Here is a 27,994-nt window from a genome sequence, read left to right on the forward strand (position 1 = left end):
AAATCAGAGTTTTTTGGCTGTAACATCCACATCCACACCACTTAACAAAGTAAAGAATTTACTGTTATTGTTCTATCTCCAACACCTGGGATCAATTTCAGGGCTGAAAATCAGTTCTGGCAACTATAGAGTGCCTGTTATAAAAAAAAAGAAAAGAAAAGAAAAGAAAGAAAGAAAGTAAGTAAGAGAAAGAAAAAATAGTGTGTTGAGTCTGTGTTGTAAAAGAAAAGTGAAAGTAAATGTTGCAAAACATTTTCCACTTTCTTTCCAGCACTTATCTCAGAAATCTTTAGATCAAACCTATGATAAGAAACGGGTTGCAAAAGGATAATTTCTAACATGCGTAACTCTGTATGAAGTCTCAATAAATCAAAGAATATCCAATCATTAAATATGCCTATGCTTCTCATGTGAACATACAGTATCATATCTATTTATGAACTATTCCACCTATTAGGTTGGCGTCCTTATTATTAATCCTTGCATCCATCCATTGGCTATACAGCGTATCTGTGGAGAGTTGTGGAGGGGCTGGAGCCAATCCCATCTGACAGAGGCCTATTTTCGAGGGCGGGGTTCATGCACAACAGCATACAGGCCATTCAGAGTCATCAATCAACTTAGTGTGCATGTGTTTGGACTGTGAGAGGAAGCTAGAGAACCCGTAGAGAACTCAGACACAGGCACATGGAGAACATGCAAACCAAACCCGAACAAAGACCAAACCCAGGAACCGAACCCTGAACCTCCTTGCTGTGAGTCGACAGCGCTGACAATTATAGGGCTAATGAGAAACTACTGGACCCAAATGTGCAATGGAAAAAGAAAAAAAAAACTTACAAAAACACGAAGGCAGGAACATGTGGGGAAACAGAGGCATGGACACAGACGAACCGACAAAGGACAATGAGAAAACAATGAGGTCAATTACGCGAGGGAGAAACGAGGCACAGGTGGGGCAATCAACACAGGTGAGACATCAGGTAATCACAAGAGAGCACAGGAAGACGAGACACAGGGAATTTCACAATGAGACGGGACAAACAGGAAACCAGAGAAAAACCATGACAACCTACTGCACTGCCTGTTCATCAGTGCGTGAAAAATTAATGGAGAAACTGGATTTTCAAAAAAGTCTCTCTGCATATTAACGCCCGTGGTGTTTCTGTACAGCAGTTAAACTCGAACATGCAGCCTCTGTTGTAACATAAAGAGAGCTACAAAGCCATGGGCCCAGTTCAGCAAGAAGAAGTGTGAATCCTAAAGCCAGTTTTTACCTTTTATAGGCACAAGGCTCAGAGGAAATAGTGGTCAGCAGCAAGTTCAAGGTTCAAGGTTCAAGGTTTCTTTATTAGTACCAGACGGGTGTAAAGACGGGAACTCAGCGAATCCTAATATATAAAAACAGCCACGCAACAGACATCATGACAGACAAATCACACAACAATCATCCCAAAAAATAAATAGAAAAGTGCTTTAACATCTCCCTGGATCTAACTTAAGTTCAATATGAACAAGGTCACCTTGTGGCCTTACTACTCAGCATTACAACTACTACTTCTACCGTTTTGTCCTACCCTCGGGGATCACAGAACGAAGGAGCTGGAACTCGCCATGCAACGGATGTGAGGAGTCATTAAGAACAGAGCTGGCTTAACGCTGTAGCTGTGTGTCATAGAGGGCTGTCATGGTGAGTTGAAGCTCTCCAATTACCCTACAGTACCAGTCCATCTGATAACTTGATTCAGGGAATTTTTGTCCTGTAGTGACAGATTACCAAACCGACACCAGGGCAAAAGATAATACAGACTCCAATAAAAACTCGATAGAATAGGGTAGCCTAAGCATAGTTTTGTCAATATTAAAACAGGACAGTTTCCGAAGACAAAACAAACGCTGATATCCCTTCTTACACGCTGCTTCACAATTCTTGTTAAAAATCAGTTTGGCATCAATGACAGTCCCAAGATATTTGTAGCTCTCCACACATTCTACAGATTGACCTTTAATGAAGTGGCCTTGTAAGGAGAACTGGTCTGGCTTAGCTTTACGTAAAATGTTAGAAAATGACACCTTAAATTTTAGCTAATATTATGTTCGCTAAGTGACATGTTGGATGATACATAATGTGTTACAATGAATATGTTAGCTAAAGATACCTAACTGAAATACACGGCTTATTGACTGATGATAGCCTACCAGTACGGTTGTTACTTGTTAGCTAATATACCTACTGATAGCTAACATGTAACACTTAATGCTGTTACAGTATGTTGCTAGGTTTGCTATCACATCTATCAAAACCAGGGGTTTCCTCAATGTTGTTACTACTAGCAACAGAAATGGTCTAAAACATGGGCTAGTCATCTTCTGAGGTACTGTACCGTTAGTGGTGTCTCCAATCAAAAGTCAACATTACTCTTTACAGGGTTAACATGAGGGAAAGAAAGAAAGGAAGAGAGAGAGAAAAATGCAGGAGAAAGAGAGCAGCTGAGAGAGAGATAAATGAGATTCAGATGTGGCACAGGACACAAAAGCTAGCCTTGTTTCTTCTCCTGTTAGATAAGGTTTTATCACAAGGTGTGGTGATAACTCTCAGTTTGTTTTTTTTATGTCTTTGTCAGTGCTGTGTACATTTTTACTTTGTCTTATTTCTGTACTGTTTTCCAATTATAAGCGCACAGACTGAAGTTAAATCTCCCTCTCTCGTAGGCCTACCGGCTTCAACAGATTGGTACAGTAGATGTGGGTTCTGTTGCACAGCCCAAGTTGCAGAGTGTCAGGGGCCAGGAAAACTTACACTTCCTGCTCCTGCCCTGCCATTCCAGGAGGAGATTACAGGGAACTGAATAATTAACGAAAACAAGCTGGCAAACATCAAATATTGAAAAGGTAATGTTTATATGCTAACGATTAAGCAGGCAAGCGAAGCACTTACTTGTCTAAAAGTGAGAGCTTGTCAGCCAAATGCATCTCCTCCTACCTACCTGGAATTTCACAACACTAAGCCGAAAAAGAAGAAGAGTCCTTCTCCACAGTTTTAAGCATGTGCTGATCAATAATTAAGTAGACTAAATTAATAATGAAGACTGAACAACCACAGTGGTGAGACATTCTTCTTTCTTGACCTCTCTCATGGCGGGGGAATTTTTTTTCTTATCTTTGCAACAGGTTTTTAAATGTTTGTCATGGAGGGAGTTATAGTTCAGCCTATATAGTTCCATTCAGCTTGATTATTAAAAGGCACAATAACTCAGTCAGGATGAAGTACTTAAATTGCAGATGGGAAAATAAAACACTTTGAGTTAAAAAGTGAACAATTATAATACTGGGGAAATGGTGCCTGTGTTGTGAGAGTGTGTCGGCAGACATTAGTGACCTGCTGCGGAGAGGTATGCAGAGTTTTCACACACCGACTGTGGCTCTACTGGTGTTGCCACTTTAATCAGCTTCCTGCCTAATGAACTTGAATGTTGGATTTCATTATAACTTAAAGGTGTACGGAAAAGAAAACTGAATTTAAGCCCACTCTGGGTCATAAAATTAGTGTAATAACTCATCTATCAGACGATGTAGGCCAAACTTTGTGCAAAATTCTATTTTTGAGTAAATCCAGGATGAAAGTGTGTATTTTTTTTTCGCATTGGATAATGCAGGCGCACGGATTATACGTCAGCCTGTACACGATTCACCAGCCACTGATATTGGATCCGTCATCCGTCATTCAAACGTCTGAGACACGCACACACACATGGAGCTCGGTCTCGCCCCAAGCTTTGAATATCCCGCCCGCTCGATAACAACCAATCAAATTTGTTTTCCTTACTCGGGTAAACTCGTGTTGCAGCTTGTGACAACTCGGCGCGACAAACAGGACAAACGGCCATTTCTGTACACCTTTAACTTTTAAGATTAATGTTAATGTTATGTTGTTAGCTACTGAAACAGCATGAAGTGCCACTGTCTCCACAGCCAACTGCTGAAATGTCCATATATTTGTATATTTTCATGTCTGCTTCATAATAGGATTAAGCCTGGACATATAATCTAATGTAAAGTTGATGATGATGTCAGTATAACATCAATTGGTCTTTTCTTCATCTATTTTGCTGGGAGAAGCTCACATCTCTAGATGATGCGTCGCAGCAGCCAGGCAAGAGATGTTAGTGTCTGCTCTAACCCGTTACCATGGGCGCTGAAATAAAAAACAGGACATTCTGCACGCAATATATACAGTGTGCTTTCCATCCCCTTTTAATTAGACTTGACCAACAGTGACTCGTTTTATAATTTACAGTTTTGGATGCTTTTGTTTATGCAAAGGAGGTAGTTTTGACCTCTCCGTTGACAAATCGTGAAAGCAGATGGCCAATTCTCTACAGACTACTGGTAATTCACTGCGCTTGATGGGATTTACAGGGGGCTTTGCATATTCTACACTTATCCCTGTCACTTCAACTATCAAAGCATCACATGGCCTTTCAGAATTTACTATGCCAGGGGGATTCAGTGAAGAAAGGATTGTGGCCTCTCCACAGTAATTCCCTCATGGGAAATGTAAGGTATATCATGGGGTAAGTAGACATTCTTATAGTGCCACCGCTTTAACACTGCAAACATAGTTGGATTCTGATGAAGATGAGTCTGGATCGCAGTGACTGAAACTGGTACTCAAAGTATTCAGCAAGAGATGAGCATTTAAAAAGATCTCGCCATGGTTTGCTTTACCATTCTGAGCATCAACTTGTTTTTCTGTGTGGGTGAATAAAATGGCAAAACAACATGAGCTGATTGTTGGAAAAGTCTGCAAGTGCATTTTGTAAAGATAACACAGACTTGGTACAAGCCAAAACTTACAGGCAAAATGCCACCCAATCTTTTGATTGTGATAATTAAAGAAAATGTTGAAAACAGTTTGGCTGGGGTGAATATTGAAAGCTGCCCTTTAAGTTAGAAAATAATTGGCTTTCCATGGTCACTGTGGACATATAACTACAATTGTGCAATATAGAAACGATGAATCTTGAATCAGCCACGTTTCTAAATAGATCAATATGAAAAGGTTCACTCATAGTTCATTGCTTTGTGGTTTTATAGCCCATGACTTTACTCTTCTGGTTGACTTTAACTGCCTTGCTGCTGCTGTGAAAAAGGTTCTGATAAACCACTGAGCATGCCATGGATTAAACAGACAAAATAAGCGGCTACATTGTGAACATATTGAAACATTTATCATACTGAGAGTAGGGGAAGAGGTGTGTTTCCCTCAGGAGATGGTGGAGAACAAAATGGAGCTGTAACAAGGATGATGCTGGAAATACATCCGTCAGGTGGGCACTCATTGTGAACAAATGCTGATGGAGTTCCATATTGGATGGAGAAAAAGTTTGTGAACATGTGTCCCATATCACCTTGATAAAATATCAGTGCTGTTCCCACAGCTTGTTTCTACCTCCACCAACTGGTCAAAATGAAAAAAAAAGAAAAGGTACTGAGTAAAAATGCGTATTAAAAAGAAAGGAGACAGCTATAAACAGACATTTGAATTAATGCTTGATTGTTTTGTTAAAGTAGACTTTTTTAATTAATTATTTACAGTTTCATAATTTTAATCTTGTAATGTTTAGATGTAACAAGTGTGTACATCACATTTCTACAGGTTCCCACATATAACACTGCAATATGATTTATCTGCAGCATCCCAAGCAGTGACAACAAGTCTTTTCTATAATGTATAGTGGCTTTTCACAAATCTTGCCTTGTGCATCCTTACACGTTAGTTACTGATTAGGTGCTTATTCTATCTCAATAAACCCTTTAATGGCAATTCTTCTTGGCCATCAACAGATGTGAGCCTAACAAAACGACAATGTTTATCACACTGACTCCATTTATTTGATTCCATGGAACAGAGTCTCATTCGACACTCGTTTTCAGAGGCAGCTGAAACTACTGAATCGTCATGACACTACTGCTCATAATTATCTGTGTTGTGGCTGTGAATTGACAGTGAACTCATCACCAAACTGTCACTCAAGACTGGTATTGTTCACGGACATCATGATATTGCAGGAAGAGGTGCATAATTAATCCCTGGCAGATATTCTACAATGTATTATTATTATTAACAATAATAATATCATTGTTATTGTTATTATTATTATTAATATTGGAAAAAATGCTTATCTGTTTCATGGTGGACCATACGCCACTTGTTGTGTTCTATTAATTCTAACTGATGCTGGGTGTGTGTGTGTGTGTGTGTGTGTGTTAGTGTGTGTGTGTGCATTATGCTCACTATGTATATGCACTTAAGCCTCCTCAAGGCGTGTTGGATGAAAGCCTTCGCTGAAATACATATAAAAGCGTGTCTGTCAGGAAGTGAGGAGGGAGGCAAATATGCATGATGGGGTGTGTACCATTATGGACCATTACGTATAAACCATAAAAAGAACAAATATCAGAAACTCATAATTCATCTGCCTTATTGGTATTTCAGTCCAGATTCCAGAAACTAGTCCAGATGACAGAAACTATTTCTACACCAAAACAAACTGAACTCACAAGCAAGTGCACAACAACCCCATGAAAACCTATCACTCAAATAAGAGAAGATAATCACAGAAAATACTCCAATGTTATAATGTATATGAAAAAATAAAATAAAAAATATGTCAATACATGCTGTTGATGTTTTAATTAAGCTAATTTAATTAGCCTATTATCATAATAAAATTAATTTTGAAAACTTTGATGTCCAAATGAGATCTCTATCTTGCCACAGTGAATGTTGTTTGTGGTTAAATCAGCTGTTAATCATTCATGTGTTAATAGGCTGCTTCTTTAATCTCCTGCCAACTACATGTCAGTATAAATAATCTGTGGATGATGTTTGGGATACATCATAGTAACACTTATTTCTTTTTTTCTCTCATTAAGATATCATCGAAGTAGCAGCCGTGACTTCACATTGATATGTGGCTGTTGCTTTGCTACAGTATCAATACGTGTGCAAGCCCGGGAGTGAGTGAGTGAGTGGAATCGGCGTGGAGCTATTTTAAGGGTTCAGACTTGGACAAGCGACGGGGGAAATATATGGCAGCACAGTCGGCTGATTTACAAAGGGAGGCGAGGCGCTGTGCTCTGCAGCCCCCCCGTCCGATTCTTTTATCGCCCTGGGCACCGATGAGAGGAAACAAGTTTACAGCTCGGTGGCCCATAAAAGAAAGGACTATATTTAAAGTTAACACTTGATTAAACAACTTGGATGCCAAATAAACTCCTTAAGCTCGATTTATAATTTCTCAGTGTGTTTTTTTCTACAATTAGAGGCTTTCAAAGTCAGCTGTAAACACTGAATGAAATACAAGAGTTAACCAGAGGCATGCATGGTCAAGTTGCACTGAGATCATGCAAAGTGTTTTGGACTCAGGAGTGTCTCCAGCCCGAAAACTGACAGTGTTGGTATATCATGGCGCATATCACGTTATTCTAGGGGACAAACAATCTTCCCAATGTTCCCTGCCCTTATGTGCCTTCACAGCGCTCCTTATCCTTTCTCTTTCCACTAAGTGTGATCGAAATCTTCGACCTTCCGATCAGCGGTGCATGGGCTCGCTGTCATGCTCCGAGACCAACTGAACAAGGCTAAAAATGCGCATCAAGCAAGCCCAAACTCTGCATCCCCCTCGTCGCGTGGCTTTGCAGGGTTTATTATCTGCAGCCAAACACACACACACACACCAATAAAGAAAAATAATAATAAATTCTCCACAGAACCAGCTCTAAAGCCAGGCATTGTTCCTGGATACAACACACGGAGCACACAATAATAACAAGACAGACTGCAACAACTCTGCCTTGGTGAAATGACTCTCACCGGAGCAGTTCCAGCCGGTCGGCGTCTGGCAGTCGCTGAGGGAGGAAGGGAAAGCGCGCAGCTGCTCCACAGGTAAAGTGGCGAGAAACGAGACGATGGTGATCCTGAGCCAGCCTCCCGCCGTGCCGCTCCACTGGCGCAGCCGTCGGGGCTCCTTCTTGAGCGGTGACTGCGCCGTCGCCGCCACGGACAGACCCATATCTCACTGCTGCTGGCCCCGACAGCACAGGCGAGGTGGGAAAGAGACGCAGACGCGCACCGACAACTCCAATCCCGTCAGGTTCAGCGGGGCGCCTAGAGACCGACAGCAGACCATTTTCCGAGCGAGACCGTGCGCCCCATGTAGCAGTGCCCCCGGTGAAGACTGACCAAATGTGGAGGGGGGGTGGTGGGGAGAGGAGGGGGGTTCCGCCCGATCCAGGGGAGGCTGCTGCTGCTGCAATAAGAGCAGGACTGGTAGGGTGGTTCGGTGGGTGGGTTGGTGGGGAGTTGGGGATGGGGGGGTTGGGGAGGGGGGGGAGAGGAAGGGAGACACCGCCGAGGGGCGATGGAGGAAGGTTGGTTGTGTGGGATGATGGAGTCGGGTTGGTGGGAAAAAAGTTATCCAGGCAGGGAGGAAAGGAAGACTTGCGAGAAGAGGAGGATGCTGAAGGGTGAGGAGAAGGGAGGGAAAATGGGACAGGAAAAAAAGAAACGTGACAGAGAGGGAGGTAATAAAAGTGTAAAAAAACTGAGAGGATGTCACAAGAGTATCCCAAGGACGGGTTTTTTTGGAGACGACGGCAGCTGTGTAATAGTATCCACGCGTGAGACGAGCGGCTTCTCCTGCACGGACGGAGCGGTCCTCCCGTTTACTTTGCGCGAAGGCAACGATCAGAGTCGCAACGAGTTGGTCCCTCTCTCTCGCTCTCTCTCTCTTCCCTCTCTCTCTCTCTCTCTCTCTCGCTCTCTCACCAGCAGCTGGTTATGATCACGTGGAGTATGATGCGAAGAGGACGGGGGTGAGGAGGAGGAGGAGCGGGGGGGGAGATTCTCGGTAATAACTGGAGTGTGTTACTGGTGGAAGAGCTGAAAGAGAGAAAGAAAGAACAGGAAAAAAATATTTAAAAGAAAGAAAGAAGAAAGGAAAGAAAGCCTGCGTTCTCGAGGTCTAGTAGTCCTATCAGTTGGTGATGGCCACACATGCATAGGCACTATAGAGAAGGATGCACTGCCTTGAGCCTATAATTGGCCAGGAGCATTTAAAAAGTCTACAGGAATCGATTCGTCCAGCCTTGCCTGGGATAATTGCTCCGCTTTGAAACGACACGGACGCTATTCCTGGGTCGCTGCCCCCCGGCAGCCCAAAGAGACCTCAATATTATTCATATATTTTGGACATAGCCCACTGTTGTCACGCAGGGGCGGGCTGCCGCTAGTAATTGACATGCTTTGGGCCATGAAAAGACTAAAACGGCGCACTAGCATTAAAGAGGTCAAGTCCAAAGCCAGGCTGAAAAACATTCACCCTGTTTTAACCAAGGAAATTAGAAGCCATGCGCATGGAAAAGCCCTATAGAGGAAACAAAGGGGTTTCTGTTTGGGCCTGTCACGGCTATAAACACAGTTGACCTCATGATATTAAGGAAGCAAAGCTGCAGCTGCATGTCAACAAATAAAGCTTTTATTGCTTTTCACTTAGTTAAAGATGATTAAATTGGGAATATGCATCGTTTGTCTCAGCTAATGGGGTTCATGACACACAGGTTTTATCTGCTGCGGCAACACACACACACACGCACACAAGTCTAATGCATCACAATAATGATTAAAATTATAGATTTCTTCACATACAGTACATATATGAAGTGGTGGGAGTTGGGGGTGGGATTAAGACGTCCAATATGCTGGTGGTAATGACTGAATTTAAACATAAGCACATGTCACGCCGACACCTTCATGTGTGCAATTATCGTCATGGCAGTGCAAATGATCACCGAGGTATCCGACTTCACTTATTGGGATATTGATACAGTAGTGACTGTAAACATGTTGTTACACTAACTTAGTTTCACGTGTGCCAATATTGCTCTGATAAACCTTCTTTTTGCATGTTCAAATAAGCTTTAAGCAACATCCTCTGTTGCAAACTCATTAGCAAACAGTGGCTAAAGCATCATTAGCATTCATTTGGAGTCGTGTCTGGATAGGCTACCTAATGAATGTCTCCACCAAGTCCTGAAGGAAATATCTGGCTCTTCGGCTGTTAAATGCTCCACTGTGTTCACCAGCTGTTAACTTTGCCCATCTGCCAATGAGTGCTGGACAGTTTTGAGCTGTGAATGGAGGATTTTTAAAGGTGTTTTCACTGGAATCACTTACTGTCTGCATCTGACAAAGGTCCTGATGATAACAGGACCTGTTGCTACACTATTATCACAGACAAAAGGATAAACATGAACGACATTTATCACCCCTTGAATAAGAATTTTGTGAGAAAAAAAATTGTAACGCTAGCAGTCAAATTAAAGAGCCCCCGAGGGGTTTGGCTTTGGTTATAAAAGAGTCTCATATTAATGTGGATGAATCTGCATTACCAACACTTGTTAATGGGTCCATTTTTGCTAAATATATCATTTTGTCTTTATAGTTTTTTGATATTATTATTTAGTGGTCGACTCGCCCAGCATCTCCTGGTTTCCTGGTTTCCCGGACGCTGACTGGTGGGTCATGGGAATAACGCCGCCGGATCAATAGCTCACATCGTTTACGGTCGGAACTACAACGGTATTTGATTGTCTTTGAACCTCCCACTTTCGTTCTTAATGAATGAAAAAAGAAAAAAGAAAAACATTCTTGGCAAATGCTTTCGCTTTGGTCTGTCGGCTCCAAGAATTTCACTGTGTGTGCAGAGGCTCATGAGAAATGTAGTGTGAAAACACATCGCTTTCCGAAACTCCCATATAGTGCCTTTAATTTAAATGTTAATTCTGTGTGTCTTGCTTGGCAAATGAAGTAGACTCAAATATGAGTGTACAGGGAGATGGAGTGCAAAAATACCACACTTAAAGGGGCTATATCTAAGTTTTGCTATAACTACAGTATCAGCAGCTCTTCACTCGCCTGTCTAGAAGGAATGTCGTGAGTTTAGTAACTTTATTCCCTCATTTCCAGAGGTGGAAAGCAACACTAATGTTAACTCTTGTCTCCAGTAACCAGCTAGCCCCAGCTAACCAGCTAGGTTAAGCGCCCCATAGCTGCAGTCTTACAGTACCTTAAGACAAAGGGTTGGATTATAACCTCTTGTGTAATGAAGCTAAAGATGACCATTCAGAAATAAGGTATAACTGCCAAAAACTGAATATGAAAAAAAATAAATCTAATCTTTAAATGCAACCATGGCAGAAGCATTTGACAAGTGTCAATCACCACCAACCCATCCCTATCAAGAAACCATGTTTGGTAGCAGAGGAAAAGGCAAGTGATAAATAAAAGATCCACAAGGCCTTGGAACTGCCATCACTGAATTACAATTATTAACACAATATCAATATTTCATTGTTTTGTTTTTTTAATTTCTATTATAATCAGTACCAGGATATCACAACAACCAATATGTAGCCGTGTCCATGAACATGAGCTGGTCTGGTCCAGTGGTATTTCAATCCTAAACCATCCCTGCTCATCAATAAAAGCCCCAGAAGCTGTTTTGCCTGTGCCTACATATGCAGAGGCCTGTCACCACTATTTATAAAACGGAGGTCTGTCTGCCTTTGGATAGAAATGGGTTCACTTTTTAGGTTTTTAATTCACTGGCAGAGGATCTGAACGAAGCAGCAGATGAGTGCTTAGATACGAAGCTAGGCTGTGAGGGTGAGTCAAAAGGCCAAGAGGAATCTTTGAAGAGTCTCCAGTCTGACTCAGAGGATTTGGACCACTGTGACATCGTCTGGCCCCGCTGGCTTGTGCCACAGACATCACCGAGGTGATGTAATGCACAGCGGCACGTATTGCTCCGCTTACAGAAAGCTTTACGAGTTTCAAAACTAAATGAATCATAATTCGCAACAGCATAAATAGCTATTTAACTTTCCAAGTGTTTTGTCAATATTTTTATGGAGGTGTTCTGGATTTTTTTTTTCAGAACGATTTTTTTTTTTTTTTTTTAATTGTCACTCTTTTTCTGCAGTTGGACACTGATTTTGGATGAGGACATTAAGTATAAGTCACCTGTGCTGTGAGATAAATAATCTGCACTCCCAAACAGCAATGTGCAGAAATTAGGGAGCTCATCTGGTGGAATTCATTACAGAAGCTACAGCAACAAAATCAATGTGTTTTGCTATAAAATATGTTTTGTTGTGTTCAACAGGCAAAATGAAAAGGACCAGGTATCTCCGTCCATAAAACAAAGCCACATTAAAGTTAAGCAACTCTTGTATACTGTCTGTGACCCGACATCATTAGTGTTTATTTTGTACTGCATTACAGTGCTGTGTGCACTGAACTGATAGCAGCCTAATTTTGTCAGAATTGCTGGAACAGCACTCACAACACCCACAGTAGAATCACAACTGCATGAGCATTAAAGGGGGGAGGACAAATGAAACACGATTCCCTGGGTGCTGCACCCTAATCAACCACAGCAGCCCTACAATAACATGATGCTTATTTTAGAGCTTTAGTCGCTAGTACTATTTCCTTGGCCCTATAGCCAAATCTTATTGTGCCTAAACTGGATAAAAATAGCACTATCAGATGATCAGATGACAAAATTGATATATTTTTCCCAACAGTGATTTTTTATTAAGGACAGAAGATCAGAGAACAATTGAATGTTGCTCAGCTCAACAACATGTTTTATCATAGTCTGTGGTCACCAAACTCATGTAAACACTCTAATTGGGTGGTATTGCTATAAGCTACAATAACATAGTGTGGTTCTAGAAAAAAAAAAAAAAACTCTGGTCCAACTGACAGGTGATCAACATAGAAAGTTTTAGGTTTCCTTCCTGACAAGAGTTTTGTTTACTCAATAGAGACATGTCCACCTAACCAGCCAAAGATGATTAATGGGTTAATAACAACACTGGTGCCAGCAATGGTCCTTTGCCCCCGGCCTATGTGAATAGTTGTGTCCCATAAGCCTTGGGTTTCGTCTTGACTTGAGCGTGTCACACATCCACACTTAAAGTTAGTTGGGCTCCACTTGCTAGAAGACAAACAATCTGTCTTCCTTTGGCTGAGTTTACCAATGTTTGTCTCTGTTTTTTTCTGATGCAGAGTGGTAAAAGCCTTCTATTCAAATAAATGAATAAATAAAAAAGTATGTGCTAAAAACCTGTTAGTCTAGAGACTAGAGCTCAGTGCTGGCACAAAACAGGGTCAGGTTGACCAGGATAGAGTTATACACAGAGGTGGAAAAAAAGAAAAAGAAAACACTTAATCTCTCTTCATGGATTGCCTCAAACTTTTATTACAGCGCAAATCATCTGCACATTCCTGCAGCGGTCAACATAACTTGATCTGGTCTGTGTAGGAGGGTACTTACAGAACAACAGCAACCATCTCAGAGTTAATGTATATCCAAAACTTCCCCAAGAAGGGTTTTCATAAATAAATACAGTAGCTATCTTGGTTAGCTTTACCCCAAGGCAAAAACAATTCTTCTCTCCTACCCCGCACAACTTTGGCAACATATGTGTGAAGGTCAGCAGAGCACAGATTGGTATAGCCAAGCTCCCTTTTGATTCATCCTAAGTGAGACTGCAGCCCAGCGTTGGCTGTGAATTTACAAGTAGCTCAAGCCATGACCCGCGTGCAACAGAATGCACTTTTACACCGCGGCTAAACAGTAATTTCCACAACTTCTCCTCCTCTTTCGGTGTCTCATCTATCTTTGCATTAGTCTGACTGAATACCTGGTCTGGTATCAGTGATGCCCACGCCAAGTGTTGGGAAGAGGGGGTCAGCCTTAACGCGGCTTAGCCCCAGGCTAAAGGCTAATTACATTTCTTGACTTGCTGAAATGTGCACTGTCTCCTGAGAGAGCATTCTGGAATAACACTCAACCCCGTATCACATATCGGATGATTGATTTTTACCTCATAATTACTCTGATGTATTAATAAATCATCCATTTCTTTTGTAAATCTAGGGCCTGGCGATGCCATGGGAATCATTTGCTGGTATATATTACACATGACAAGTTGAAAGGTTAGAGTGCATATAGAGGCATATGGTGTATAAGTGTGTCAGCATGTTATGGGGATCGCTAGGATACATTATCACATAATTGGCACTTTCTTCTGAGTGTGTGTGTGTTTATGTAATTGTAAATGCAACAGTGAGGACTAAAAAAAAGAGTGTGAGTGAGCCTTGTCCTCACTTTCTGCTACAGCCTCAAATGGCTTAGGCAAGTGTGTGTGTGTGTGTGTGTGTGTGTGTGTGTGTGTGTGTGTGTGTGTAGCCTGTTGTCGTCCTGGGTCAGGGAACGAAGGAAAAAGGGAAGGAAGGAAGGACAAAGGGAGAGATGGGAGGGAAGAAGAAAGGGAAAACGGAAAGTAAGATAGTTGAACAGATTGGACCAATAGGGTAAAAAAGGAAGGAAGGATGAAGGGAAGGAAGGAAGGGGAAAATGATTGTGGAAAGAAGGAAGGAAAAAAAGGAAGGAAAGAAATATGGAGGGAGGGAACAGATTGGGTCAATTGGATCAAAAGAGGAAGGAAGAAGTCAGGACGAAGGGAAGGAGGGAAGGAAGGAAGGAAGGAAGGAAGGAAGGAAGGAAGGAAGGAAAGAAGGAAAGAAAGATAAATGGAGGGAAGGAACAGATTAGGTCAAGGACGGAAGCAAAAGGGCGGACGAAGGAAGGAAGGACGGAAGGAAGGAAGGGGGAAAGGATTGTGGAAAGAAGGAAGGATGGAGGAAGGGAACAGATTGGGTCAATTTGACCCAGAAGGACAACAGGAGGGTTTAATGTAAAAAAAAGAAGAAGAAAAACACACACACTAACACAGAATGCATGGCACCAGCTGCAGTAAGTGTAAGAGGAGGGAGAGAGAGAGTGAAGAGACAGATGGTGAATCGACAAGTGACCCCACTGTCAGACAAAAAAAGAAAGATTGAGCTTCCCCTGCTCTCGGTTCAGACCTCGATGTTCAATCATTATCATTAAAATAAAAGGTGCTCTGAGAAGGTTCTACTGGCCTCCCTATTGTTACGGATTCAGATTTCATGAGGGTCACAAGTTTAAAAATGGTTGGAAACCACAGGGCTAGGCAATGTATTATGTATTATGTTCAAGTATTTCTCTGTGTGTGTGTGGCTGTAAATGGCAAGCCAAGCGTATGTCAGATCATCTTAAACCATTGTCTGAGCACACGCTGTCTGCAGCCATCACTCTGGGCCAGTTCCTCTGCTTGTGTAAAGTGGCGTACTTTGAAACTATGATTAAGTCCCGAGTTCTTGAGGAGAGATTAAAATGCATGTGCAAGACCTTGGGCCCTAGTTTCGTCGACCAGGTGAAGTCTGTGATCAGCGCAGCTTCGCCACGTCAACGGGGTGTGGCCCAGGTCCATTTCGCAAGATTCGTGGGCCGCGCAGTCAGACTTAGACCGGCGCAACCCCTCCCCTCGTCCCTCCCACCGGCGCAAACGGCGAAGAGGGAGGAGAGAGGGCGGGAGGGAGACAGAAGGAGGAGAGAAAGGCGTGGAGTGGGTTTGACACAGCCGAGTCAGATCTTCACCAATCAAAGGAGCTCCTCTCCTCACCTTTAACTGCGCGGCGGGTGATGCGCGCTGCAAGTTTGTCATTTTATACTTTGACATGGACGGAGGAGACAGCGACGCCAGAGGCCGAACCTCTCCCCGGAGGAAACAGCTGTTTCCCCGGAGGTCCGAGCTCAGAGTGACCAATAATGAGTTTACTAATATACTTAACCAGGATTGATCTGATACACTGAGAACCCCTACGCAATCTAAGAAACAACAACTAATAAACTAATAAAGAAACTCACATTTATTCAAACCCTGTGTATAAGATCAGAGGTGTAGGCTACACTAATCACAACATAAACACACACCATGTGGATGAAATCAGCAAGGACGCGCTCTCTCTCTCTCCCTCTCTCTCTCTCTCTCTCTCTGTCCTCCTCTCTCTCTCTCTCTCTCTCTCTCTCTCTCTGTCCGTCTCTTTTTTTCTCTTTTTTTTCTGTGATAGAGATGCTGAGTACTGTAGTAGGCTATATACTGACTATCTGATACCGAGGCTGTTGTGCTGGACTAAGAGAGATGATGATTTGTGTTTTGTTTTTCATTACGGCCGCGTGATGCGGTCGCACGTGCTTATGAATTAATAAGTAAATAAATAAATAAAGCGATCATCACAAGGGCAGAGTGGTATCTCAACACGGCAGCGACATGCAGTCATCCACCCTCAGTCCTGCTTTTGGGACATCCACAGCTGCTTTTCAGTGCCAGTTCGTCCCTGCTGTGTTAATTCAGGTGGAGTTTCCATTACGCGCCGACAGCCTTTGATCTCTGCTTTGATCTGACGTAAGATGTGACGGGACAATCTATATAGATATAAATTCACGTGTTGATTCCATTAGTTGCATTAAATAGTGGTTATTGTGGATATTTATTGCATTGAAATGTGTCTGGAACTGTGGAGATCTGCCTGTGAGGTCTTGGTGACGTGTGTGCACTGCAGGTCAGTCAGCCAAACTTCCACTGCACCTGCTGCGCTCCGCGCTGCGCTGAGACTAGACCTGGTTGGAGGTGGCGAGCTTTCAGCGCAACCTCGGCGGGACATTTTCGGACGAAACTTCCACTGCACCAAGCTGAATCTGTGACGCCTCCCCCTGCTGCGCCGCCACGCCTATCTCAGTGCAGCGCGATCTGCCAATCTTCCAATCTGACTTTGCGCTCGGCTGCGCTGGTCGAAACTTGCATTAGACCGGCTGCGCTACCTTGCGCCACCTGCGCTGCGCCAGCAAACTAGGGCCCCTTGTGTTCCAGGCATCGTCATCATCATCATCATCATCATCATCATCATCATTATCGTCATCATCACCTCAGCCATGAATATTCATCATAATCATCATCATGTTTATTACAATTTACCTCCTACCTTCATGGGCTTCCTCTTCATGCCCCTCACTGGCCACAGGATCTTTCACTGTCAACTTATTCATCCAGAAGCCTCATTACTGCCTGATGACATTTATAAAACTCACTCTCATGTGACTCATAGCTAGTTGTACTACCTCCGAGTATAGTATCAAATAAAAGCGTCGGTTTGTTTATCTGTGCAAAAAATAATTGCCATGCAAGTGCTGGTAGCATATCAAAACTCATTGTTATGACAACCATGTTTCTGGAAGATAAAGTTTACACTTCACTAATCTGTTTTTCAGATTGCGTTTACATGGAAAATGTAATTGCCGTCTGATTCGAGGAGGTATTCAGGGTGAATTTCCAAGGTTGGTTTTCATGAGTTTTCAGCTCATTGTTTAGTCGTCATACACCGACTTCACTGCAGCAGGCAGCTGTTTTCAAGGAAACAGCTCCAGAACAGTTAGTAGAGACTCACTGGTGAGCACACTGGAGCTTTTTGGCTTTTAGCTGTAGAACAGATTTACGTTCGACACCATTGCCAAATGAAAGCTTACACATGGCTTACCTGGATGTATAAACAGGTAAATGTTTGCTGACAACAAGTTTATCATTTTATTCAGTTTGCCATATCTGCTCAAACAGGTGACAACATGTCAGTGCTGCATTTACAACGTATTGGTTTTAATTCAGGCCTTAATCACCTTCTCTTTTTTTTTTACTTTTTAAAAAAAATAAAAATCCAATAAACATGGCACCCTTTCGACTCAAAACACTGCACATGCCAGGCCTGTATGTGGCGCTATAGCACTGGCACAGAAATACACCAAAAAGAATGGCATAAAGCTTGCATGCTGTATACGAACTCTAAACATTGTAAGTAAATTAATCACAAGACTGTTAACTCTAAATATGCCGATATATACCATGGTCTGGGGTATACTGGAGTGTCTCCTGTAAAAAGTGATAATGGACACCCGGTCAAATTGCCCGATGACAGTTCTAAATATTATTGCATTAGCTCAAATGCTAGTTGGTAAACATGGCAACAGAGACTCAGAGCATAATGTAACAAGTTTTCTACAGCGCATGACCACTGGAGTGTGGAGCATCACGTAACGTTGAGCCATCATCTCACTTCCCTTCACTGGTCAACTATTAGGCTGCGGCAGGTTTCCGTTTTATCGCCTGCAGACGAGAGATATAGTTAATAGTCCGCTCAGCTGCTCCTTGTTAAAAACGTATGATTCTAACAGCAAATTGAATAAAAAAAAATAATAACTAATTTCTTTGGTAAATGACCATGGTATAAGGGAGATCAATCGGACACCTCGAAGGGCATTAGCCCTTCGAGGTGTCCGATTGATCAGGAATTAATGCACGTCAGATGGTTCACGCCTCCACACACCTCATCAGGCATTATCCTTTACATAATGGATGTGTTTCAGCCAGATGCAGAGGGACCTGACAGTTAGTCCGCCATTGTTTTGGTTATGTGATGTCTAACGGTATGGCTCAGATTACAGGTTAGAGAGGTGGGGCTATGTTGTTTCACAAAAGATGCGTTTTGGTTGTCTACACAAATACAATGGCAAGTTTTTTGTTTAGATTTATTCACTTTGAGAATGGTTTTCAAAAAATGTCTGGTTCCATGTGGACGAAAAACCCACATGATTAAAAAAAAAAAAAAAAGTTTTGTGGCTATCCGTCAGGTCTGATGGGCCCTTGACTCGGAAATGAGACATGGTTATACTTTGGGGTTTTGGCTTTTACAAACCACTCTGGAGATGACATATGCTGAAACGGAGGGGATACCAGCAGGAAGCATAATTGAAAAGCATTAATAACTAATCCAGGAATGAATCAGATAAACAACTCAAAGACATAAATTACTAACTTCAAGGAACATATTAAAAAGTTCCCTCTGCCAGCACTGCTGCTCTATATGTTGTAGGTCAGGTAGAAAGTAACATGCTATATAGAATATGAACCTTGTTGTTCCTTCAAGCAGAAAAGAAAAGAGCCTAAGCGGGCCAACAACAACAGGAAGGAGTGCATCCATCCCTGACACAAAGCCATTCAGTCCATGAAATATCCATCATAAATATCCCAGTGTGCTTTCAGTCGGATGGATGCTTGAAGGAGTGAATGAGAAAGTAGCTTTTTCCTCTCTGCTTCTCATGGGAACTAACAGAGTTAGCCTGGGGGCAATAGCCTGCGGAAAGGCAGCTGCAGCACAGTACAGTAGTTACAGTCAAGCTATACCACTTGGTGGGTACTTACACCTCAAGCACCACACCCTCCTGTGATGGATGATCCCATACGTTCGGAGCAAGGCTGGCACGAGTGGGAATCAAGACAATGATTCTGACAGTATTAGTATTTATCTATGCAGTATAGGCGAGTGTTGATTTAAATAAATAAATAAAGGTACTGCTTCCCTATGAGGAGATTACGTGTCATGTTAACTTCAGTGGAATATTTTATTTTACTGCCATCTTCTCTTCATCTCCTTGTCTTACCACTTCCACTGGTTGGTGTGCAACCACAGTTCACTTATACAGACCACTTTTAAACTGAAAATATGAAATACACACATGAAGCCTAAACATACCTGGTACAGTCTTAGTATTACTATCCAAATTTGAAATTTGGGTAACACTTTATTTGACACCTATCTCTATAGATATAGTATAACGGATTATCACCATACTTATAATGAGTTATAATGCAGTCATAGCGCCCACATCGATAATGCATTATAAATATAGTTATAATGTGTTAATTGGCTTATAAATGTGTATAAGTATCATCACATCATCACAAGGCTTTATAACAACAAGGATAATACATGACCTACGGTATTAAGACATTGCAATGCTCTGTGATGTGTTATGCTTATTGTAATAAAGCATTATGGTCATTTATGAGTGTTTATAATACCTGACCTTATAAGTCATGATAAAATGCTTTATAGTGTGTTATGATTATTATTATAAAGCCTTATGATAATTTCTGAGTGTTTATAACTATAGTTATACAGTGCTATAACTGCATTATAACTCATTATAAGTATGGTTATAATGCATTATAGAGATAGGCATCAAATAAAGTGTTACATAGGCTCTATTTGGCACCTGAAATCCTTTAGTCCCTTGTGTTTGTATTACAGTAATGTTTTGAATACAATGAAGACTCAACAGTCTCCACTCTTCTTGCTTCTGTGATGATTATGACAAATAAATTAAAGCTAAATCAGGTTATAATGTAATTACACACAGATATGCATATACTTAACACCTGGGAAATTCTTTCCATGGCAACTGTGTGTGTGTGATTGTGTATGCGTGTGCATTTACAGTAATTATACGGGGAATGATGTGCACACATGTGAATGTATGCGGCTCTGTGCATCAGCAACTTGCATACAAAGTGTGTCGAACCACACCTGCCTCCATGTAAAAACAACCACCTCCTCCTTTGAACTGTGATTTTAATGAGCAGATGCTCGGCACAGGGACAAAAGGCATTAAGCACCTCGTTTCTCCTGATTGCAGGCAGCCGTGCTCCTCTGGATGGATGGTGAGGGAGGGATAAACTTGAACTATCCACCCTCGTCACTAGGTCTCAGCGCTGTCTGCGTGTCACCCTCTGTTTGATTACGCAGCCCTTTGGGATAACAATCAGTCACCACACACATGTAAGAATGTTCAATTTTGAGAGACGGAGAGAGAGAGACAGAGTGAGAAGATCATAGTGCAGTGAATAAATTGGTTTGATGTCAAAGTGCAAAGTACTTTCATTTATTTATTTCATCTATTTTTGAAATAGGTGAAGTTGCTGCTTGTTGAATATCAGACTTTCAGTCCCTCCTACACTAAGCAGTGGTGTGTGGCCAAGGCAAGCTGTCATATATTTCCATTGCACAAAACCTAGATAAGGGATTAAGCCGGGATATGTTGGTGATCCTGGCTGAATTTAGCCTCAAGTCGGTTGTTCAAAAGCAGGCTAAATTTATCCTGGTCAAGTTACTATGGCGATTTATTCTCTGCAGCTAGCCTGCTCCAGACCAGGCTTAGTTGATTCTGTTGTCTTTATCTCTGTCAGCAGTCACTGATCAGAAATCAATGTTGTATTGGCCTGATTTCTAAACAAATAAAACGCATTAATAATCAAAAAACATGAAAAATTTACGATATTTATTATCCTTTTTTTTTTTTTTTCGTAATTAGACCTTCAAAATTATCTTTTATAAAATATGTTACAAAATATATTGGCCTAAATACTGGTTGAAAAAAAAAAGAAAAAAAGTGAGTAAGTGTGGCAGGCACCTTCCAAATAACTTGGACCTCATCATTGTTATCGGCAATTTATTGAAGCACCACCAGACTGCATAATGTTCTAATATTTCATGAATTTTCACCTGTTGCACTTTTGGCCATGTGCTGTATAAACTTTGTATGTTTCATACAGTTATTCCATGTTCTTATGAACACATTGGCCTGATTTCTAAACAAATAAAATGCATTTAATGTCCATCTATGGGAAAAATCTACTTTTGGCCACTTTTGCTGTATGAACTTGTATTACTTGTTATGTACTTCAGATTATGAGGAATTTGTGCAATGAAACAGTTACCTGTTGCTTTGCTCATGGCATTTACTGCCTACTTGTGGTGGCAGCAGGGTATTGACTTTAAAGGCTAGCTCAACTTCCAGTCGCTCTACCTATAGTTAGTGTCATTTTCGTGTCAAGCAGAAAGCAGTTTAATTCAGAGGTTTGTACACTGAGGATAATCCTGGATTCTTTGACTGGTGATTAGCTATAGCCAAGTGTTCTTGTCAAGCTGTCCTTGACTCAGCAAAAACGAGCAAATTACAAGCAAATTACAGTGATTCATCATCTCTTTTTGTTTCCATTACAGCCATAAAATCTCTTTGTGTGCATCACCAGATTTTCACTGGGGAAATGCTGCTTGCTTATATGTGTAAATGTAAAAGCATTCCATTAATAGTTTGAATCATAATTGCATTGTATCAAGCAGCAACAAAAGGTGACAAAGGGAAATGTCAAGCATTATTACTCAAAGTGGCTTCAAGTGACAGGAAAATATCACTGGCGATGTCAATGAGGGCATCAGTGGCAGGAAATAGAATATACCGCAGCAGAGTTCATGAGTTGTTTTGTTTATTTGTATGCCTGAGGTGAACCTGTATGCAAAATTTAATTTCCATAACTAATAACAGCATTAGAAATAGAAAAGTGAATAAATACAAAGTGTGGGTCAGCAAAAACAACTTTAGAGGGCCTCAACAAAATCAGAGTCGGAATCCCATAAAATGAAAAGTACCTGAAGCAATTACAAATTGACAAAACAGATTATGATAAGTGATCTAGTGTGTGTGTGTGTGTGTGTGTGTGTGTGTGTGTGTGTGTGTGTGTGTGTGTGTGTGTAGCCTATATTTGTGTGCATGAGAGCAAGTGAGGGAGAAAACAAGAAATAGAGACAGAGGGAGGGCCAGGACCCTGTCCTCAGAGACACACTGGAGAGACATGATATGTCGTGTCCTTGGAAATGTGTAATTTGTAATGGGAGGATTCATTAGCAAAGTGATTGTATAGTACCTGTTCCTTCAGTCAAGTGTGAAACTCTCTCAAATTTGATTCAGCAGGAGGTAAATACTGGAACACTAAACAAGATATGCCTTTTGCTTATTATTATTTTTTTTAATTTTAATTAGAGATAAACAAAATGATAAATAAAAAAAATAAAATGGAGTGTGGGATACTGTAGCACATGTGGACACCAGAAAAACTAAGTGACTCTTAAGGTGGACTGCTCATCATTTCAGAGTTTGTAGAAGATCCATTACTAGCTGTGTCTTATCAAGACAAAAGTGTGTCGTTCAAATCTATCAACCAAGTGAAACAGCCCTGAGTATGAATCATGAAAAAATACTGACACAGCAACTTTCAGATAAATTCTCTCTTCCTAAGCAACATTTCATTAGATATTTACAAGTCGGCAGCTTTGTTCATGACACATTTCCTAGCTTTCCTAATTTACCCTCTGATTCAGCTTTGGACAGTTTCCTGACACCAATCCCTACTCTTAAAGGCTCTATCTCATATAGCTATAATCAAATTAATATTTTACGTTCAGAGCCCCTAGGCTTAATTAAGTCACACTGGGAGGAGGACTTGGGGGTGGAAATATCAGAGGAAGTCTGGACAGAGATTTTGAGACGGGTACATGAATCTTCTATTTGTGCAAGACACAGTCTAATTCAGTGCAAAGTTGTAGACGGTACCTATTATACTAAGGCTTGACTGGCTATGATGGTGTGACTCCAACTTGTGGGTGTAAGCAATCTCCCGCAAACTTAATTCACACGCTCTAGCATTGTGCATCTCTATATACTGTAATTATTGGACTGAGATTTTCAATACCCTGTCAGAGGTAGTTGGGGAGGACATAAAGTCAAATGCTCTACGTGCACTTTTTGGGGTTGCTCCCCCTTCCAGTCCAAAAAGGATGTACTAGCTTTTGCTACCCTGTTAGCCAGAAGACTAATTGTAATTAATTGGAAATCAACAACACCGCCCTGTCATGCCCGCTGGATTAGAGACACTCTTTATTTTCTTAAATTGGAGAAAATCAGACTATCTTTATCTGGCTGCTGCAGTAAATTTGGGAAATTATGGGGCCCATTCCTACAATTAGTTAAGACGACAGATCTTCCACTTACCCCTGACTGACATGACAGAAGCAACTTAGAGGGGTAGATGTTATTTCTGTTGTGTTGAGGGTCACATGCTGCTACTCTGATTTAGGATGTCTGTTGCTATCTCAATTGCAATTTACTATTACCTGACTGATGTACATGTGTTTCTCTTATTTTGTTCCTGGTCTATTTTCTTGTTTAAACGTCTATTTCTGTCCTAGTCCTACCTTTTTTTTATATATATTTATTTTATAAAACATTTTTTATGGCTGTTCTAGTTCTGTGAGTTGTTCGGGTATGCAGCAATACTTCAATGACCACTTCTGTTTTCTGTTGTTTTTTCTATAAGAAAAAATGACTAAGTTACTCTTTGTAAATGTTTTAATACAATTGTACTCATCTGCAAAACCCAATAAAAAAAGGTTTGAAAAAGAAAAAATACTGACACAACATTATGTGATTTCCAGTCTGCACCCTCAGCTATGTAGATGACATGAAAATTGAAGTTTAAATGAAATAACACCATCCTCCGCATGATTCGGGAACAAAGCACTGTTCCCACTGCAGCACTGTGCGCATCAATTAGACTGGTAAAAAGCTTCAAAAAGCTTCAAAGACTTTCCATGCCTATTTATAGTCTCCTAGTAACAATATGATTTCACAATCAGTGTTCAGTGGGAGGCTTCCGGAGGGTCAATTACTCCATGCTAAAAAAAAAAAAAAAAAAAAAAAAATCAAATCAAGCGTCTCAAAATGCAAATCGTTACTTATGTTTAAATGTTGAATTTTTTTTTACAGCTTCTTAAGTGCACTTTCCTGAGCAAAAGTGGTGTCAATAGTTAAAAAAAACTAAAATACTGGGTTCCTTACTGATTTCATCATGGCTGTTAATTGCTGCTTTCATCAACAAATTACAAGGACCGAGAACTCAATGACTGTCCCTTGTCAAAAGGCCAGCTGAGCTCAGTGCTGAAGAAAATCTCACTATCCTTGTGACAGTCAGTGGGATATAATTCTTAATGGCAGAAGCGGAAAACACCCAAACTATGTGATTGTTAAATTCTATTCCTCAGGTGAATACATTTTTTTTTTTCAATGTCAGCTCCTATCACATGCCGTAGATTATTATGTACATGGTGACATTTTTTTTCCCCCCTGAAGGAAACCCATGATCTGTTTGCGCAAGAGTAAAGTGTCAATAAAATTGTTTGTGCTGACAGTATAATTATATGTGCTTTCCATGTCAGAGTTGTAGAGATAAGGTCATACAAATTGGGAATGGGGAGACCAATTATTTTAACAGTGTCACATGAAATTCTGGGAAATTTCCTCTGGTTTGTGACAGTAAGCACATCGAAATAACAGATATTTCACTGTGGCAGGAGCAGAGAAAAGATGACACACAACATACAAATACATTAATATGGATGTATTCATATCAGCAGGACACCACCGTCTGTGTTTTAGATGTGATAAAAAAAGAGTTTTTGGAATGTGATGGTTGAAGTTATGATTAGACTGATAATGACTCATCCACCTTAAGTTGCCGTTGCTTTTTTTTTTAACTTGCCGATCTGCCGAGACAACCTTGTCAGCGTTCGACACGGCGATGACACCAAATCCTGAAAGGTCAGCGAGGAAAGGAGTGAACAAAAATCAATACTACAGGCTGTGATCACAGAGGACATTTTCAGTTTCACTGTTTTTGTCACTTGGAGAGGGAACATCTTGTGGCACTTTGGGGGTACAGAATATTGTGGTGAGGACAGGTTATTTGTGGAGTGTGTGGATAGAGGTTTCACCACATTTTAAGAAGCCAACAAAAAGAAAAACCCCAAAAAAACAATTTTTCTTGCTGATATTTCAACAAAAGAAACCACTTCAGCTGCAGCACCTTCACCATAGGATATTCTCTAATAAGGTTTATGGGGCGAACATGTTTTGAGTGACAGCAGGCATGAAAAATTAGTGCAATAGCCAATGGCAAAGGAAAGAACTATATTGAGGAGATGTTATCTGGGCTATGTTACAGACAGAAGGGGAAGGAATCTGCTGTTTTTCAGCCGTATCCTCATTTTATGGGTTGATTTGTTTTTGGCACCAGTTGACCCCCCCAACTCATTTCTCACAGTTATAGCCACGGCAAGACAGACAGACACTTCTCCCCTCAAGGCGTGAGGAGGATGTAATATAGGTGTGTGTGTTGCCCTACGTGAGTTTGCATGGCCTCAAATTAAACACGACTGTGTGCGACATAACCGCATAAAAGCAGATTACCGTCACTTATGCAGATAATCGAGGGGCTTCCATCTGGCTGATACACTGTAAACTGAGTATAAACTAAAAACTGTAGTTTATTTTGTTAATTCTTTAGTTTAAATGCAAATTTTAGAAGATTAAAGCTGAACAGAACTACATGTGCCACTCCAATGCATTTTTTTTTATTACTTCACGTCAAATTTGAAGTGGGTCCACACCCTGCTCCGACTCTGGAGATTCCCCGGCCTGGAGCAAATTATTCAGTGACAACACATCTGGTGAATGGCAGGTTGCTGAAAGGTCAGGGACATACTGAACATAATTCCTAGTCAGGCTTCAAACTTCATCACCAATTTCCTTCAGCAACCTCCAGGACCCCTGGAGCTCACATTACTGGTGGAGGAAAGCCCTGTGGAGTCATCACACTATTTGCTTTTCTAAAGGCACTTTAAATGAAGGTCGTTTTTATCTACCTTGGAATTCCAACTTAGAGAACAAGACTCCTGTGCTCTACCACAACACCTCTGCACAGCAACTTCTCAGGACAAAGTCTACGTAATCCACTGGGACCAGCACATAGTGACATGCCAATGTCCTGAGTGAGGTCCAGGCCTAAACAGTCAAAAAGGCACAGCATTAAAATACATTGGTACACAGTGAAAAGATGAGCTGTCTGGTATTCACAACAGAATGTACATGGTGTACCAGCCATCAGGTAGTTAAGGAGCCAAATTCACCCTACTGTATCAAATACCCACCGAATTTAGACCTGAAATAAAGGTCAAAAACTGTAAATTAAAGCCAAGGTCACTAACAGGTGGATTGTATCCTGACACAAAACTTTGTCCTATCCAGAGCAGGATATAATCCTTAAATTACCACTGCTTTTTTAACTGCAACTTGTCTAGCTTTATGTCATTGAACACTTCTCAGCCAGGAAAGAAAGAAAAAAGGATGTTGTAAAGCCTAAGGGAAACTTGGTTTTCGCTCCGATGTGTTGTGAAACAACTTTCTAATCGATTCAGTTCCCTTTGCTCAAACTGTTCCTATTAAACAATAAGCATGTAGCCTACCTCTTTTGCAAAAAATGCTTAACGTCATGATTAACTTCCAGACATACTCTGTACCTTCACCTGTCGATAAACATGTGTACATGATCATAACTGTATAAAAATCTGATTCTATCATCAATCTGGGTCCAGTCTCTTGAGACCCCCGTGGTTGAAAGACACTGCACCCTGTTCGGCCGAATAGCGAGACTTGGTCTCTGAATCTCCTTGATGATCATTGCCGACTATTGCTGGTTGTTCATACTAATCTGATATGCTATTCTGTAATAAATTATATAAATCTCAGTGAGAGTTATTGCTGTCTTTACTCTCTCACCATAGAGCAAACTTTTGCCTCTACAGATGTGTTCAGATGTAAATAAAATAAAATAAAATAAAAATATGTGCATGTATGTGACTGTAAATTTGAGTCTAATTAAAAACCACTGTACTAAAAGATGAACCATGTCTTCATTGTATTTATCATCAGGCTATTGTAGGTTTAGGCTACTTTGTGCTTGTCAGTCATTTAGCACAATGATTTGTTTTGATAAAAATAATAGTATGAAAACAAGAAAAAAGGTTTATGACAAAAAGTTCACAGCAGATGCTGCAGTTTTCTAACAGAGAAAGTCACTAAATGTTTTTGCTGCCTACGCATTGTTAACCATTTGAATATTAATATGTTTATGTGTGCTGTCAACACAGGCAGAGGCTGATCCCTTTGTACTTCAAAACTAACAAGAAAATACAACCCAAAGCCTTGTGACAACAATACAATATTACACCTGATCATTCACAAATATCTTCTCACCAATAAATGGCTCCTTGTAGAGTCCACTTATACCTGAGGCCACTCTGAGAATAAAGCAGGAGGACAAACTGCATAGTAAAAGGAAATAAGCTCATCTATCTGGGCAGAGGTCTGAATTTCACCTATTGTGGATCTGAATTGCATCATTATATAGTGATAAGTAAAAGCTTCACAAT

General features: G+C 41.0%; 1 protein-coding gene across 1 annotated transcript in view; it reads right to left on the bottom strand.

The window, feature by feature from the left end:
* Window positions 1-8,755, bottom strand: part of tmeff2a (transmembrane protein with EGF-like and two follistatin-like domains 2a) — a 131,370-nt gene extending 122,615 nt beyond the window's left edge. Inside the window, exon 1 of the mRNA XM_083996570.1 lies at window positions 7,880-8,755. Within this exon, the coding sequence (XP_083852696.1) occupies window positions 7,880-8,078 (199 nt within the window). The 5' untranslated portion in view covers window positions 8,079-8,755. The remainder of the gene's footprint in view (window positions 1-7,879) is intronic.
* Window positions 8,756-27,994: the final 19,239 nt, after the last annotated feature.

The sequence above is a fragment of the Trachurus trachurus genome (genome assembly GCF_905171665.1).
Source record: "Trachurus trachurus genome assembly, chromosome: 21".
Classification (NCBI taxonomy): Eukaryota; Metazoa; Chordata; class Actinopteri; order Carangiformes; family Carangidae; genus Trachurus; species Trachurus trachurus.